The 17,378-nt window shown below is 42.1% G+C and overlaps 1 protein-coding gene across 2 annotated transcripts; it reads right to left on the reverse strand.

Annotated features, from left to right (window-relative positions):
• Positions 1-1,161: 1,161 nt before the first annotated feature.
• On the reverse strand, positions 1,162-17,128 carry LOC109880804 (transmembrane protein 222-like). 2 transcript variants are annotated; one of them, XM_031793473.1, is made up of 6 exons: positions 16,904-17,128; positions 11,939-12,023; positions 8,805-8,836; positions 7,396-7,492; positions 6,105-6,235; positions 1,162-3,974 (listed from the first exon to the last, which is right to left on the reverse strand). In XM_031793473.1, the coding sequence occupies exons 1-6, from the start codon at positions 17,017-17,019 to the stop codon at positions 3,887-3,889; spliced, it is 549 nt and encodes a 182-aa protein (XP_031649333.1). In that variant the 5' UTR covers positions 17,020-17,128; the 3' UTR covers positions 1,162-3,886. The 2 variants fall into 2 exon arrangements, with proteins under 2 accessions (XP_031649333.1, XP_031649334.1); XM_031793474.1 differs by having other exon boundaries at positions 6,050-6,235; positions 16,904-17,093.
• Positions 17,129-17,378: the final 250 nt, after the last annotated feature.

Here is a 17,378-nt window from a genome sequence, read left to right on the forward strand (position 1 = left end):
GCAAGTATAAACGCATTCTGTCACCTAGAGATGAACGTACTGTGGTGCGAAATGTGCAAATCAATCCCAGAACAACAGTAAAGGACCTTGTGAAGATGCTGGAGGAAACGGGTACAAAAGTATCTATATCCACAGTAAAACGAGTCCTATATCGACATAACCTGAAAGGCCACTCAGCAAGGAAGAAAAAGCCAAAAGCCTTTTTGGATAAATGTCCTCTGGTCTGATGAAACAACAATAGAACTGTTTGGCCATAATGACCATCGTTTGGAGGAAAAAGGGGGAGGCTTGCAAGCCGAAGAACAACATCCCAACCGTGAAGCACGGAGGTGGCAGCATCATGTTGTGGGGGTGCTTTGCTGCAGGAGAGACTGGTGCACTTCACAAAATAGATAGCATTATGAGGAGGGGAATTATGTGGATATATTGAAGCAACATCTCAAGACATCAGTCAGGAAGTTAAAGCTTGGTCGCAAATGGGTCTTTCAAATGGACAATGACCCCAAGCATACTTCCAGAATTGTGGCAAAATGGCTTAAGGACAACAAAGTCAAGGTATTGGAGTGGCCATCACAAAAGCCCTGACCTCAATCCTATAGAAAATGTGTGGGCAGAACTGAAAAGGCGTGTGCGAGCGAGGAGGCCTACACACCTGACTCAGTTACACCAGCTCTGTCAGGAGGAATGGGCCAAAATTCCCCCAACTTATTGTGGGAAGCTTGTGGAAGGCTACCCGAAACGTTTGACCCAAGTTAAACAATGTAAAGGCAATGCTACCAAATACTAATTGAGTGTATGCATGTAAACTTCTGACCCACTGGGAATGTGATTAAAGAAATAAAAGCTGAAATAAATCATTCTCTCCACTATTATACTGACATTTCACATTCTTAAAATAAAGTGGTGATCCTAACTGACCTAAGACAGGGAATTCTTACTCAGATTAAATGTCAGAAATTGTGAACAACTGAGTTTACATGTATTTGGCTAGGTGTATGTAAACTTCCCACTTCAACTGTATATCAAACATACTGTCATTGACAATTGACATCATTTTAGAAAAACCTTTGTGGTAATAAGTAAGTGTATCCAAATGTATTGTTATAGGTAGTCATCTGCTATGATATTCAGTTATCAGCAATTCCCCAAAAAGCCACAGGATTCAAGAAAATATTTATGTCCACAGAGACATAGAACATGCAGCCAGGACATGCACACTCACACATCCACTGACAGACACACTCACTCATGCATTCAGGCACAAACTTGCTTCATAGCAGAACAGTGATGAGTTTTGATATAATATAGTATGGTATGGTATTGCATGTAGAAAATTGAGGAAACTAAGGAGGATAGTTCATTTACAATATAAATATAAATTAAAACAGGATATTTGAGATTATACAATGTTACTTAAGACAATATCACTTGGTCTAATATTTGTGCATGAACATGAAAGGAAAAATATGAGAAAGAAGCCATGGTACCTCTAGGCATAAGCAAGCCAAAAGAGTGTAAATACCCTAGAAAGAATTGGTATCTTGGCATAAAATCGACCAAAAACAGCTACAGAAATAGTCTAAAACTTCCTTGACTGTGAATGTCATGGAAAACAAAAGAAGGATCTTTAAAAACCTACACCAATATATACGTTGTTTGTTTTTTGTTTTTTTTACATACAATGTGGGGTTATTGCAGTAGATCAACATCGATCACATTTGCTGGAATTTTAAAGAATGAAGTCCGACAGGAGAGAAAGCAGGAATGTGAAAAGGGCTGCATGGCGATGCATTGACATTTCACAATGTCCTTCTAATCTCATCTGAGACAGCAGGAGTGGCACTCTGGCACAGGAGGAGAGGCGACCCCAGGATATTAAGCCAAAGACTTGACTGCTTTTCACACTATCGTGCCGACCCAAACCAAGCTGTGCTGGCTCAGACCTTTTTCCTTTCAGCGCGGTTACACATTATGCTGGATGCGTAACCAAGCCAGCTCAGTACATCGCTTCAGTCCAGCTCGGTAGTGTGACAAGGGTATTGGTGTGTTCAACCTGGAGGACCCAGCAGGCTACCTGCTGCTTCTGGCAGCTCCATGTCTAAAGAGAGAAAGCTCAAGGCTCAGCGCTTTGTGGTTTCACTCCAAACAATGAGGGGATTTGAACCTGCCACCGCAGAAGGAAGCCATGGCAATGGATTTTGTGTGCCAACCATCATCTAGGATTAGCCAGTGTTTGAAAGTAGGATACTACATACAAAATCAATATAGATGGTATAGTCTAAAAATGTAGTTTGATATAAATTGAGACATTTATGTACATACACATTATCCAGGAAGACCCATGATAGAAGACCATTGTTTTTCAGGCACCAACTATATGAATTCATTTCATTTTTTCAAGAACCCAGTCAGAGCTAGGAGTCAGAGGTACTTATTTCTTCTAGGGCACATGTTGATGTTGGAGTTTGAGTGTTCAGGATCAGAAAGCGGTGATCCCTCTCCTGTAGGGACTGGGAAGATCTCCATTTAGCACACTCACATCCTAGAACACAGAACACAAATGAACTCTGCAGCATTCCAGAACATCATGCATTCCATTCCCATCTGCAGGTGGAGTCCAGAGTTATGAGTCCAGGGTTCCACAGAGGTTACCATGGCCACTGTACGAAGTATCCAAATAATCCAACACACTTAATGAGATTATCTGAAATCTATAATCTGTAATCCCGTTTTGAAAAGAGCCACCATTAAAATGGGTCTAAACATACAAATGTCAATGAGTTAAGAAAAATACAAATATTTAAATAAGATGCAGACAGAAGCAGTTCAACTGTGCTCATTGATATCACACAAGATGAGGCATCACTTGCTAATAGCAGCGTTTTGAGAGTTGTTATCCTGGATACAGTCCACAGTAGTAGATAGGTAGAATTCATTGAAACAACAAACCACTCTTGGTGAATCACAGGTTATTAAAATTTGCAGTAATAGGAACTGTATCAAACCAAGCGTACCATGCCAACGCAATAACACATTCCTTGAAAGGCATTAAAGTGAAATATCAAGATGGAGTATTTGATTTATCTCAGAGTATGGGAAGCACTGAGTCAGTGGATCATCATCATAGTTCCATGTCATTCAAATGGACGGTGGGTGTTGGTTTCAGCATGGCAGAGAGAGAAAGGCAAGGATGCTGCTGTCCCTGTGGGAGACACGACTACTACCCCTGAAAGAAAGAACAACCCCTACCCCCTCCACCACTACCATCGCTACTGTAATCTACAGAGCCGGCAACATCCTTCTCCACATTCCTAGGTAATGGATGGTTATGATGGTCTATAACCATATACTAGGCCTTCATTGAAAATCTAAACATTTGAAAATTGCATAAACATTTATGGACTTGGGATGTTTGTGGAGGGCATTAAAATATTTCAAAGTAAGCTACCGTCCATCAAGAACAATTACTCTCAACCCCAAAATAAACAAACAACTCAAAGTGCCATCCAAATGTATTGCAGCTTCAGTAGGACCACACCACCAGTGAAAGCCAGGTTGCCTGGTCCTACAAACAAACAGGCTTTGTGCTTAGTTGAGTGGAGGATGTTTTTGGCCTTCTCTTCATTGTCCTCTCATTGGTTTGTATGTTGCTGGGTTGTCACAGTTTCATGTCTTTTTCCCTCTCCACCCTCACAATCAGAGTTGAGTAGGTGACACCTCCCACCTCAACAGTCACTTTCAACCTGCAGAGGGTTCCCATTCCCTCCCTCCCTGTTTGTCCCCCCCCCCCCAAATCTCCCTCGCCCACCTTCTGCAGGGAGTCCATCCCACTCCCCCCTCTGCTCCTTGCCCCCTGTAAGCTGTGTCCTCCCACCTGGTTGGCTGGTCACTGCAGGTTAATAGTCAGAGCCACAGTTAGGATGATACCCAGCAACATGAGGAAGGGAAGCCAGGTCTTCAGGAACCCTGCACAGCTGGAAAGGGGATACAGAGATGGAGAGAGAGAGAGAGTGAAGGAGGGCAAAGAGAGAGAGAGAGAGAGAGAGAGAGAGAGAGAGCAAAGAGAGAGAGAGGGAGGGCAAAGAGAGAGACAGATGCATTGGCTTTCTGGAACAAGAAATATAGCAGAAGACGTAAGCGATCATATGAGGTCTGAGGAGTGACTGAGTGAAAATCTAATTCTTCACCTAATTTCCCCCATAGTCTTGACAGCACACGCCTGAGATTGCAAGCACATACATAATTAATTACAGAGGCTCAAGTGGTTGCCATGACAACCTCTTCAGATCCAGCCAGGCCAGGGTCATGTGACGCGTCTGTCCAACCACATAGCTACGCTCCAATGTCCACGCTAGGATGAGTACCAATCAGATTGCCTGCATACATGGGTTCACTCTAGGTAGTATGCTAGTGGGAAGACTCCTGCCGCTACCACCCTCACAGGAAAGGGCATGGGGACGAGCTGTCAAATTCCATCAACCAAAACATACCACTGTTTCATCAGACTTAATCCTAATATCTCCATAGAATCATCAGGAGGCCCTCTGTCTGTCTGTCCCTCAGATTTATTCTCTGTTTTCAGAGGAAATTCAGTGATATATCTATCAGCCCCTGGGACCCAGAGTACAGAGCATACACATAACAATATCCAGCCCTACCTCACAGTTCTGGCCCTAAAAAAGTTAAGTCACAGTGCTGTAAATCTTAACAACATCAATGCAAATGCAGTCTGGAGGAGTTTCTTTTAACCTTTTCTGCAGCAGTATCTCAGTACCTGACATGTTTTCCGTGGACTAGAGAGAGCAGACAGACAGACAGTATCTCAGTACCTGACATGTTTTCCGTGGACTAGAGAGAGCAGACAGACAGACAGTATCTCAGTACCTGACATGTTTTCCATGGACTAGAGAGAGCAGACAGACAGTATCTCAGTACCTGACATGTTTTCCGTGGACTAGAGAGAGCAGACAGACAGACAGTATCTCAGTACCTGACATGTTTTCCGTGGACTAGAGAGAGCAGACAGACAGACAGTATCTCAGTACCTGACATGTTTTCCGTGGACTAGAGAGAGCAGACAGACAGACAGTATCTCAGTACCTGACATGTTTTCCGTGGACTAGAGAGAGCAGACAGACAGACAGTATCTCAGTACCTGACATGTTTTCCATGGACTAGAGAGAGCAGACAGACAGTATCTCAGTACCTGACATGTTTTCCGTGGACTAGAGAGAGCAGACAGACAGACAGTATCTCAGTACCTGACATGTTTTCCGTGGACTAGAGAGAGCAGACAGACAGACAGTATCTCAGTACCTGACATGTTTTCCGTGGACTAGAGAGAGCAGACAGACAGACAGTATCTCAGTACCTGACATGTTTTCCGTGGACTAGAGAGAGCAGAAAGACAGGCAGACAGACAGTATCTCAGTACCTGACATGTTTTCCGTGGACTAGAGAGAGCAGACAGACAGACAGTATCTCAGTACCTGACATGTTTTCCGTGGACTAGAGAGAGCAGACAGACAGACAGTATCTCAGTACCTGACATGTTTTCCGTGGACTAGAGAGAGCAGACAGACAGACAGTATCTCAGTACCTGACATGTTTTCCGTGGACTAGAGAGAGCAGACAGACAGACAGTATCTCAGTACCTGACATGTTTTCCGTGGACTAGAGAGAGCAGAAAGACAGACAGACAGACAGTATCTCAGTACCTGACATGTTTTCCGTGGACTAGAGAGAGCAGACAGACAGACAGTATCTCAGTACCTGACATGTTTTCCGTGGACTAGAGAGCAGACAGACAGACAGTATCTCAGTACCTGACATGTTTTCCGTGGACTAGAGAGAGCAGAAAGACAGACAGACAGACAGTATCTCAGTACCTGACATGTTTTCCGTGGACTAGAGAGAGCAGACAGACAGACAGTATCTCAGTACCTGACATGTTTTCCGTGGACTAGAGAGAGCAGACAGACAGTATCTCAGTACCTGACATGTTTTCCGTGGACTAGAGAGAGCAGACAGACAGACAGTATCTCAGTACCTGACGTGTTTTCCGTGGACTAGAGAGAGCAGACAGACAGACAGTATCTCAGTACCTGACGTGTTTTCCGTGGACTAGGGAGAGCAGACAGAGGTTGATCATGTTCCACGAGGTTTTGTTCTCATAGCGCATCAGGTTCAGAGCCATGGCCACATGGGAGTGACAGTTGTCACAGCAGAGGTTGTGCTGTGGAGGGGGGGGAGAGGTACAATCAACATTTGTATGGTCAATGGTACACTATATTTACAAATGTATGTGGACACTTCTTCTAATTAGTTGATTCGGCTATTTCAGCCACACCCGCTGCTGACATGTGTATAAAATCAAGCACACAGCCATGCAATCTCCATTGACAAACATTAGCAGTAGAATGGTCTTACTGAAGAGCTCATTGACTTTCAATATGGCACCGTCATAGGATGCCACCTTTCCAACAAGTCAGTTTGTCAAATTTCTACCGTGCTAGAGCTGCACCAGTCAACTGTAAGTGCTGTTATTGTGAAGTGGAAATGTCTAGGAGCAACAACGGCTCAGCTGCAAAGTGGTAGGCCACACAAGCTCACAGAACAGGACCGCCAAGTCTAAAATCACCATGAGCAATGCCAAGCGTCGGCTGGAGTGGTGTAAAGCTCACCGCCACAAAGTTTAGAGCAGTGGAAACGTGTTCTCTGGAGTGATGAATCACGCTTCACCATCTGGAAGTCCGACGGACGAATTTGGGTTTGGCAGATGCAAGGAGAAAGCTAACTGCCCGTATGCATAGTGCAACTGTGAAGTTTGGTGGAGGAGGAATAATGGTCTGGGGCTATTTTTTATGGTTTGGGCCCCTTAGTTCCAGTGAAGGGATATTTTAACGCTACAGCATACAATGACATTCTAGACGATTCTGTGCTTCCAACTTTGTGGCAACAGTTTGGGGAAGGCACTTTCCTGTTTCAGCATGACAATCCCCCAGTGCACAAAGCAAGGCCCACACCCAAAATGGTTTGTCGAGATCGGTGTGGAAGAACTTGATTGGCCTGCAGAGCACTGACCTCAACTCCATCGAACACCTTTGGGATGAATTGGAATGACCGACTGCGAGCCAGGCCTAATCGCCCAACATCAGTCCCCACAGCAATTTTTCCAACATCTAGTGGAAAGCCTTCCTAGAAGAGTGGAGGCTGATATAGCAGCAGGGGGGGGGGGGGGATGTCCAACTCCATATTAAGGCCCATGATTTTGGAATGAGATGTTCAGCTTTTGGTCATGTAGTGTACCTAGAATCCCAACAGATCCCCCTCATTCGGAATTTGGATTCAAACCGATGACCTTCCGGTTGGAAGCTTCCGCCAACAATTCCTTACCATTCTGTTTTTGTATTCCTCTGAGGCGTCTTGCACTGCTGTGTCCCAGGCGTTGGAGCCACTAGCATACACCCTGGCTACGTCCAGCATCCAGTATCTTCAAATACACAGAGAATCTATCAGAACCTGGAGCTACTACTACTCTGTAGCCTGATTGGTCCCAGATCTGTTTGTGCTGTCTTGAGTTGGGTATACAGCACAAATAGATTTGGGACCAAGCTAACTGCTCTGCACAAGTGCTTTCATTCAAGATACAGTGGGGTACGAAATGATTCACACCCTTGATAAAGATGAGCAATAACGACTGCATAAAACATTTTTGAATTTATATTACTTTATACGAATACAATTGCCCAGAGAAAGACATTTTGTTCAACAAGTAATATATATTTTTTCCACACACAAAAAGGCAGGGGTCAAAATTATTGACACCCCTAAAGATTCTTATGAATAAAGTAGTCAACAAATCTAGAATGAATGAAATCCTGAATTAATCGTGAATAATGATTAGTGAGTAAGTTACAGAGGGTCAAAGATCATAACCCCAAGACATGCTAACCTCTCACCATCACCAAGAACACGTTTTGGGGTGGCAGGTAGCCTAGTGGTTAGAGTGTTGGACTAGTAACCGAAAGGTTGCTAGATCAAATCCCTGAGCTGACAAGGTAAAGATCTGTCGTTCTGCCCCTGAACAAGGCAGTTAACCCACTGTTACAAGGCCAACATTGTAATAAATAAAAAATTCTTAACTGACTTGCCTAGTTAAATAAAAGGTTCAATTAAAATTCAAATAAATTGGGGCCCTCTGTAACTTGCTCACTCATCATTACTTATGATTCATTCAGGATTATCTGTAATCATGGAAGCATCCACATTCATGTAGAAGTGTTTAGAAACATATATTCTCATTTACAATATAAGTGACTCCAAAAATCACACAATACATTATTTACCAGTAATTTCTACTGGGCAAGAAATAATCAGAAACACAACCAAAATGAGCTGAAAATGCAGCCAAAAAGTTTGTAGAGTCACAAGCTTGATGTATTCATTGCATTCTAGGAATATGGGACTTTTGACTACTTTTTTATAAGAATCTTTAGGGGTGTCAATCATTTTGACACCTACCTTTTTGAGGAAAAAGTGTATGTTTTACTTGTTAAACAAAATGTCTTTCTCTGAGCAATTGTACTAGCATAAAAAAGTTGAATTTCACAGAATTCTTTATTTTATACAGTCATTATTGCTCATCTTTATCAAGGGTGTCAATAATTTGGGACCCGACTGCATGTTGAGAAAACATGCTGAGATTTTAATATCCCTCTACTGATTAGACCATGAAGAAGACAATAAACATTTCAGTCATCAGGATAAGACTAAACACACCCCAGAACATTTCGTTTACTTACTTTGTTGGTCTCCCAAAGGCCATGTTGTCTTCCTGCAATAAATCACAAAGAAAATAACATGCAATATAATTGGTAATGTATTCATAATATCAAACCTAATGAATGACAATGTTAAATCACCCTGAAGCTCACTTTTTGGGGTCTCTGAATTTTCAGAAATTCAGCAGATATCAACAACAAACCATATAAGGTGTTGAAGTGCTACAGGAAGCAGATAGATAAATACTACCCAGCAGGTGTCAGCCTGGCACTGGTGTGTGTGTGTGTGTTAAGGTGTCAGCATGCTTCAGTTTTGTTTTAGAGTTAATTTCATGCAATTCTACACATTTTGCTATAGGGTAAAGAGAAATGTTTGCAATTTGTAATATGATATCGGAGTGAAAGTTACTAACAAAATCAACGGGGCCCCCCCCGGCGTAACTTGACCATGATTACTGCAAGTTTAGATAGCTGGCTAGACTAATTTACCAATCTAAAAATTGCTAGCTGACATGGCTAATTGAATGACTGTCAGTGACTGACATGGCAAGAGAAAAACTGCTGATTCACAATCAAATGTCCAAATTGCACCTTGTGTATTGTACTATTCTAACCACCCAAGCCGTAGACTGTTCTCTCTGCTTCAACAAGGCAAATACATTTAAACAGTTTTTCACAATTCCTGACATTTAATCCAAGTAAAAATTCCCTGTCTAAGGTCAGTTAGGATCACCACTTGCTTTTAAGAATGTGAAATGTCAGAATAATAGGAGAGAATAATTTATGTCAGCTTTTATTTCTTTCATCACATTCCCAGTGGGTCAGAAGTTTACATACACTCAATTAGTATTTGGTAGCATTGACCCAAGTTAAACAATTTAAAGGCAAATGTTTCGGGTAGCCTTCCACAAGCTTCCCACAATACGTTGGGTGAATTCTGGCCCATCCCTCCTGACAGAGCTGGTGTAACTGAGTCAGGTTTGTAGGCAACCTTGCTCGCACACGCTTTTTCAGTTCTGAAGACAAATTTTCTATGGGATTGAGGTCAGGGCTTTGTGATGGCCACTCCAATACCTTGACTTTGGTGTCCTTAAGCCATTTTGCCACAATTTTGGAAGTATGCTTGGGGTCATTGTCTTGGAAGACCCATTTGCGACCAAGCTTTAACTTCCTGACTGACGTCTTGAGATGTTGCTTCAATAAATCCACATACTTTTCCTCCCTCATGATGCCATTTATTTTGTGAAGTGCACCAGTCCCTCCTGCAGAAAAGCACCCCCTCGGCTTGCAAGCCTCCCCCTTTTTCCTCCAAACATAACAATGGTCATTATGGCCAAACAGTTCTATTTTTGTTTCATCAGACCAGAGGACATTTTCTTAAAAAAGTACGATCTTTGTGCAGTTGCAAACCGTAGTCTGGCTTTTTTATGGAGGTTTTGGAGCAGTGGATTCTTCCTTGCTGAGCGGCCTTTCAAGTTATGTCGATATAGGACTCGTTTTACTGTGGCTAGAGATACTTTTGTACCAGTTTCCTCCAGCATCTTCACATGGTCCTTTGCTGTTGTTCTGGGATTGATTTGCACTTTTCACACCAAAGTATGTTCATCTCTAGGAGACAGAACGCGTCTCCGTCCTGAGCGGTATGACGGCTGCGTGGTCCCATGGTGTTTATACTTGCATACTATTGTTTGTACAGATGAACGTGGTACTTTCAGGCATTTGGAAATGGCTCCCAAGGATGAACCAGACTGTGGAGTTCTTGAATGATTTCTTTAGATTTTCCCATGATGTCAAGCAAAATGACACTGAGTTTGAAGGTAGGCCTTGAAATACATGTACACCTCCGATAGGCTAATTGACATAATTTGAGTCAATCAGAAGCTTCTAAAGCCATGACATCATTTTGTGGAATTTTCCAAGCTGTTTAAAGGCACAGTCAACTTAGTGTATGTAAACTTCTGACCCACTGGAATTGTGATAGAGTGATATAATCTGTCTGGAAACAATTGTTAGGAAAATTACTTGTGTCATGCACAAAGTAGATGTCCTAACCGACTTGCCAAAACTATAGTTTGTTAACAAGAAATTTGTGGAGTGGTTGAAAAACGAGTTTTAATGTAAACTTCTGACTTCAACTGTAGATGCTAAAATCACCACTACAAGAAAGGCATTTCATTGTACTTGTGCATGTGACATGAAATCTTGAAACTGAAACTATTCTAACTCTCAACAGTAAATTGAGACCCCGACTGAGTTTGTTTAGGGAAATTGATCACCTACAAAAGGGGGGACGCGGCCGCCAGTGGCTTTCCCTGAGCTAGAACAAACATTTAGTCTCTAGTTCTTACAGACCAGGGAAATCCTACTGTAGGGTGTATAGATAGTCTTTCTTATTCAATTTAGCAATCCCAAAGAATGGAGTTTATAGTTGGGGCCAACACAGGGTGCTTGTAGCAGTGTGCTAGTAGCAGTGTACTTGTTGGGGAGCTTCAGGAAGTTAACAGACCATATTGAACTCTTTATTGATCCCTGAGGGGACATGTATTTCCCTGACAAGTTCTTCCAGGAAGGCCAATGTAATAGTGAGCACACACACACACTATTTAGACTCTTCTTCTCTTGAAACCTAGTCCCCAGTCCAGTCCCAAGGCAGCGCCCGCAGTAATAAGTATGATATATATATATATATATCAATCACTGCAAGGAGCAGCACTTGACATACGACTTCAATATATGGTTCTGCTTACAGATCTAGTTATATAGATCTATAGTTCACTACCTCTACAGGCAGCCAATAGGTATTTCAATGTGGTTTAAAGACAGCTCTTCCAATTTATATTTGCCTGTTCCCAAATCTGTTCGTGCTGTCTTGGCAACTCTTATAACAATACTTATACAAGTATTACAGACAAAGCTTAATATCCTGGAACAGAGAACTCCGGTTTCCCCCCAACCAAGATTAATCTACAGGAGTAGGTTTAATCTGGGTCTGGGAAATGGGCCCTAAATCTATGTAAGTGTGTGTAGTGTGTCTAGGCCTATCAGGATTTCAGCTGAATGATATAGGTCTATTTTCTTCTGCATTTGAGAGAAAGAACAGAAAAAGAGGGTAGTAAAAAAACAGAAGAAAGGAGAGGAAGAACACAAGTACTCACAGAGACAAAATAGGGCCCAGCAAAGTCCCGGATGATACCAGAAGAGGTGCAGATTCCCATGTGTCCAATGAATGGTAGCAGCCATCTGCAAGGGTGCAACTTTGGTTTTAGTAGTGGTGGGGACATAACCTGGGGGGGGGGGGGGGGGGGGGGGGGGGTCTAAAAGCTCATTTCTACACAATCCAATATGACAGCCCTTCTAGCCGTCTCTATTTAGAACAACAATATTGTGTTGCACCTTTAACCACTAAAGCACCTTATACCACCCACCACTGCGACTTGTATGCTCTAGTCGGCTGGCCCTCGCTACATATTCGTCGCCAGACCCACTGGCTGCAGGTCATCTACAAGTCCATGCTAGGTAAAGCTCCGCCTTATCTCAGTTCACTGGTCACGATGGCAACACCCATCCGTAGCACGCGCTCCAGCAGGTGTATCTCACTGATCATCCCTAAAGCCAACACCTCATTTGGCCGCCTTTTGTTCCAGTTCTCTGCTGCCTGTGACTGGAACGAATTGCAAAAATCGCTGAAGCTGGAGACTTTGATCTCCCTCACCAACTTCAAACATCTGCTATCTGAGCAGCTAACCGATCGCTGCAGCTGTACATAGTCTATTGGTAAATAGCCCACCCATTTTTACCTACCTCATCCCCATACTGTTTTTATTTATTTACTTTTCTGCTCCTTTGCACACCAATATCTCTACCTGTACATGACCATCTGATCATTTATCACTCCAGTGTTAATCTGCAAAATGTTAATTATTCGCCTACCTCCTCATGCCTTTTGCACACGATGTATATAGACTCCCCTTTTTTTCTCTACTGTGTTATTTACTTGTTAATTGTTTATTCCATGTGTAACTCTGTGTTGTCTGTTCACACTGCTATGCTTTATCTTGGCCAGGTCGCAGTTGCAAATGAGAACTTGTTCTCAACTAGCCTACCTGGTTAAATAAAGGTGTTCTCAACTAGCCTACCTGGTTAAATAAAGGTGAAATAAAAATACATTAAAAGAACTAGCCTAACAAATGAACAACTCTTTAAAAAATTAAGTAAAAAGACTTGATTGTCTTTATTGAGACATACTTTATATCAAATTTCAGCCAGACCGCCTAGCCAGCCTGAGCCGCCTGCACACCCAACCCTCACCAGTCTACTCAATAACTTAACTCTCCCAACACAATTTCCTTCCCACTCCCCCCCCCCCCCCCCAAGGTAAAGGCTTGGAAACAAAAGTAAACAGAAACATACAAAGAAAACACATACACATGAACACACAGAAACAGCACATCCTCCTTATAATTAATCTCATAGGCCTAATAATATTGTAGAGCTCTTTTTACTTGCACACAATATAGCTGGGTAGCCCCGTCCTGCCCCTAGGGGTCTAAGGCCCTGCAGCACCCCAACCCAACACACCCTACTCAGCTTTAGGATATAAGTGAAACATGAAATATTGGTTTCAGGTGTGTTAGACCAAGGCCAGGGTGACAACCCACAGTAAGGCAGACCCCCAGGGCCAGGACTGAGTAGCCCAGCAAGTAGGGATCGTCTAAATAGACATCTCCCCTGACATGGGGCTGTTTTCAATAGAAAATCCTTTTGTCATATAGTATTCCATATAAGGCATCCAGACAATTATGAAAGTTGCCCAGTATACCGTTAATCTTGTGATAAATCAAATCTAGGGATACATAACTTGACATTTCTGCCATCCATTGTGACATTGTTGGAGGAAAACCAACATTCCAAATAATAGCAATGCATTTATTAACCACTATAAATCCTAGGTTACAGTTTCCTCTGATAAGTCTCCAGTATCAACATTTCCAAGCAAACAAAAACAAGGAGAAGGGAGAATCTGTAGACATGCTGAGACAAAAGAACATACACTTTGCCAGAATTCAGCCAGCCTTCCCAAGACCATAGCATCTGCAACTATGTTCCCTTTTGTGTTTTAAAACTCCAGCAGAGGAACAACATTTCTGAGTGCATATAATTCAGTTTCACTGGCATGTAGTACGTTCTATGGATGGTCTTAAACTGCAGTAATTCATGTCTGAGATTATATGAACATGACTTCGCATTCAAACATCTGTATCCATTAATCATCATCAATAGCGTCTACCAGGTCTTCCTCACATTTTTGCTGTACATGTTAATCTCGAAAACATAATTCCACTTTGACATTATGGCTTATTTTGTGTAGGCCAATGACCAAAACATCTTCATTTCATCCATTTTAAAATGCAGGCCGTAACACAACAAAATGTGGAAAAAGTAAAGGGGTGTGAATTCTTTCTGAAGGCACTGTAGCTTAACTGATCAAATGAACAGACAGACAGGGCAGTGTATTATTCTCTTACACCTCGATCACACTGACAGTGTCATTGCATTTTGGTACACCAGAAGTACTTTCATCTCCAATGGGACGCTGCGTTTGCCTTGCAGCATTGCGTTGCAGAGGCTGTTGCAGTGTATTCTGTGTGGTGCATACGTTGGATTTATCTAACATATGCATCAAATTGTATGCTTGACTTGACAGAAATAGTAGCAAAAGGTGAATGTTATCCACCAAAAATGTGGGATTACAAAGGTTTGACAGCAGAATTCATTACACAACATTGATGCAATGACGACTTCGGTCTGATCGCGGCATAACTGCATTGAGTTACAGCGATTGCACTTATTTTGACCAGGGCCCAAAGTAATGCACTACATAGGGAAAAGTGAGCCATTTGGGATGCAAAAACAACATTCTTTCCTCATACATCTGGCAGCCCACTAGAGCATCTCGCTGATTCATCTTCATATAATTGGTTTATACTAGAGGTCGACCGATTAATCGGAATGGCCGATTCATAACAATCGGAAATCGGTATTTTGGGGCGTCGATTTCAGATTATTATTTTTTTTATAAAAAAAAAAATGTTTTATACCTTTTATTTAACTAGGCAAGTTAGTTAAGAACACATTCTTATTTTCAATGACAGCCTATGAACTGTGGGTTAACTGCCTTGTTCAGGGGCAGAACGACAGAGTTTCACCTTGTCAGCTCAGGGGTTTCAATCTTGCAACCGCACAGTTAACTAGTCCAACGCTCTAACCATTGCACTCCACGAGTAGCCTGCCTGTTACACGAATGCAGTAGAAGCCAAGGTAAATTGCTAGCTGGCATTAAACTTATCTTACAAAAAACAATAAATCACTAGTTATAACTACTAATCCAGTTTAGCAGGCAATATTAACCAGGTAAAATTGTGTAATTTCTCTTGCGTTCATTGCACAAAGAGTCACGGTATATGCAACAGTTTGGGCTGCCTGGCTCATTGCGAACTAATTTGCCAGAATTTTACATAATTATGACACACATTGAAGGTTGTGCAATGTAACAAGAATATTTAGACTTAGGGATGCCACCCGTTAGATAAAATACAGAACGGTTCCATATTTCACTGAAATAATAAACTAAATTATCGTTTCCGGATTCGATCATATTAACGACCAAAGGCTCTTATTTCTGTGTTTTATTATGTTATAATTAAGTCTGATTTGATAGAGTCGTCTGACTGAGAAGCAGCAGGCCCGTAATCATTCATTCAAACAGCACTTTTGTGCGTTTTGCCAGCAGCTCTTCGCAAGCACAGTCTCAAGTCTCATGTTAAAAGGAACCACCAACTTTCATATGTTCTCATGTTCTGAGCAAGGAACTTAAACGTTAGCTTTTTTACATGGCACATATTACTTTTCTCCAACACTTTGTTTTTGCATTATTTAAACCAAATTGAACATGTTTCATTATTTATTTGAGGCTAAATTGATTTTATTTATGTTTTATATTAAGTTGAAATAAGTGTTAATTCAGTATTGTTGTAATTGTCATTATTACAACTAAAACATTTAATAAAAATCGTCCGATTAATCGGTATCGGCCTTTTTGGTCCTCAAATAATCGGTTTCAGCGTTGAAAAATCATAATCGGTCGACCTCTAGTTTATACCAATGATACCATCATATTATGCATTCAAGAGATGCTCTTTTGCAATAGTGAAATGGTGCAGGAAAGAGGGGCAGGACACAGAGGAGGCATCCTAGATAATGTCTGGCCCAATAGAGAGTGCAGTGCAGCAGTGCCCACCTAAAAACTAGGCAGAGATTTTATGTAGGGGCGAGTTGGTTGTTGGAGAGAAAGCGGGTGGTGAGGACTGTCTCAAATGGCACTCTATTGTCATTCGTGCACTAATTTTGACCAGAGACAAATGTAGTGCACTATAAAGGGAATAGTGTGCCATTAAGGACGCAACCTGTATCTGTCTCCTCCTTGATCCAAAAGACACTCCCTACAACACTACACCACAATCAGATTTAAATATAGCTAATAAAGTACATTTCTGTTATGAAACAGCCAAACCATAGAAATGTGTTTTGGTAGTCTGATAAAAACGTCTAACATGCAAAATGCCGACAACCTGTCTGTGAGGATGATGTCACTTTAAACTACTCTAACAGCTTGTGGCTTTGTTACTATGTAGCGAGTTGCCTCGCTGAAACTGATTGATTGCGTCAAGCCACTTTGATACAAAGCCAGCTGGTTGGATTAATCATTAGGATACATTGCAGCCATTTCGCTAAAGTTATTGTAACCTAGCTTGCCTGTGTGCCTTTACGAAGCCAGCAAAGGCTAATTCGCCCCTGGGCTATGCTGTCAAGTGTCCCTGACTGTCAATGTCGGAAAAGAAAAGCCACCGTTTTAAATTTGACAAGCTTTGTCCTCGGAACATATCGGTATTAATAACCGACTGCGAGGGCTTAAACAGAGTTGATAAGCGAGCTGATTGCTAGCTGGCTAGCCAGTTGCTAACGTTAGCCACGGAGCTGTCACCAATAACTCTCCCACACTGATTATGAATCACGCACTAAACACGACAAAGCAGACAAGCAAGTTTACTCCGGGAACTCACGATAGTACGGGGATAGGTGTCCACACGATACAGTAGGGGTAACGACTCGTATCGGGGTTTATTCTTTCAAAGGCTATGTGGTAATTCTTCATGGTGTCGATTTCGACATCCGCCATCACCAACTCTGAAAAATGAATTTCATTCGCCCAACTTCCTGGCAACCAGCTTCTCCACAGACAGAACAATGAGATTGGCCATCTAGCAATTATGACAAATGCCAGATGGACCATCTTTTTGTTGGGTGGGCTGGTGGAAAAAAGGGAAACAGCCAGTGACCCATAGGCCTGTTAGATTTATTTTTTTTATTAAGATTTTTGTTATCATTTTTGCAATTTCTCTGTTATCATCATAATATATTTGATATTTTCAGGGCTCCTGAGTGGAGCAGCGGTCTAATGCACTGCATCTCAGTCCCTGGTTTGAATCCAGGCTCTATCACATCTCGCCATGATTGGGAGTCCCATAGGTCCCGTAC

This window comes from Oncorhynchus kisutch, linkage group LG17 (assembly GCF_002021735.2).
Source record: "Oncorhynchus kisutch isolate 150728-3 linkage group LG17, Okis_V2, whole genome shotgun sequence".
Classification (NCBI taxonomy): Eukaryota; Metazoa; Chordata; class Actinopteri; order Salmoniformes; family Salmonidae; genus Oncorhynchus; species Oncorhynchus kisutch.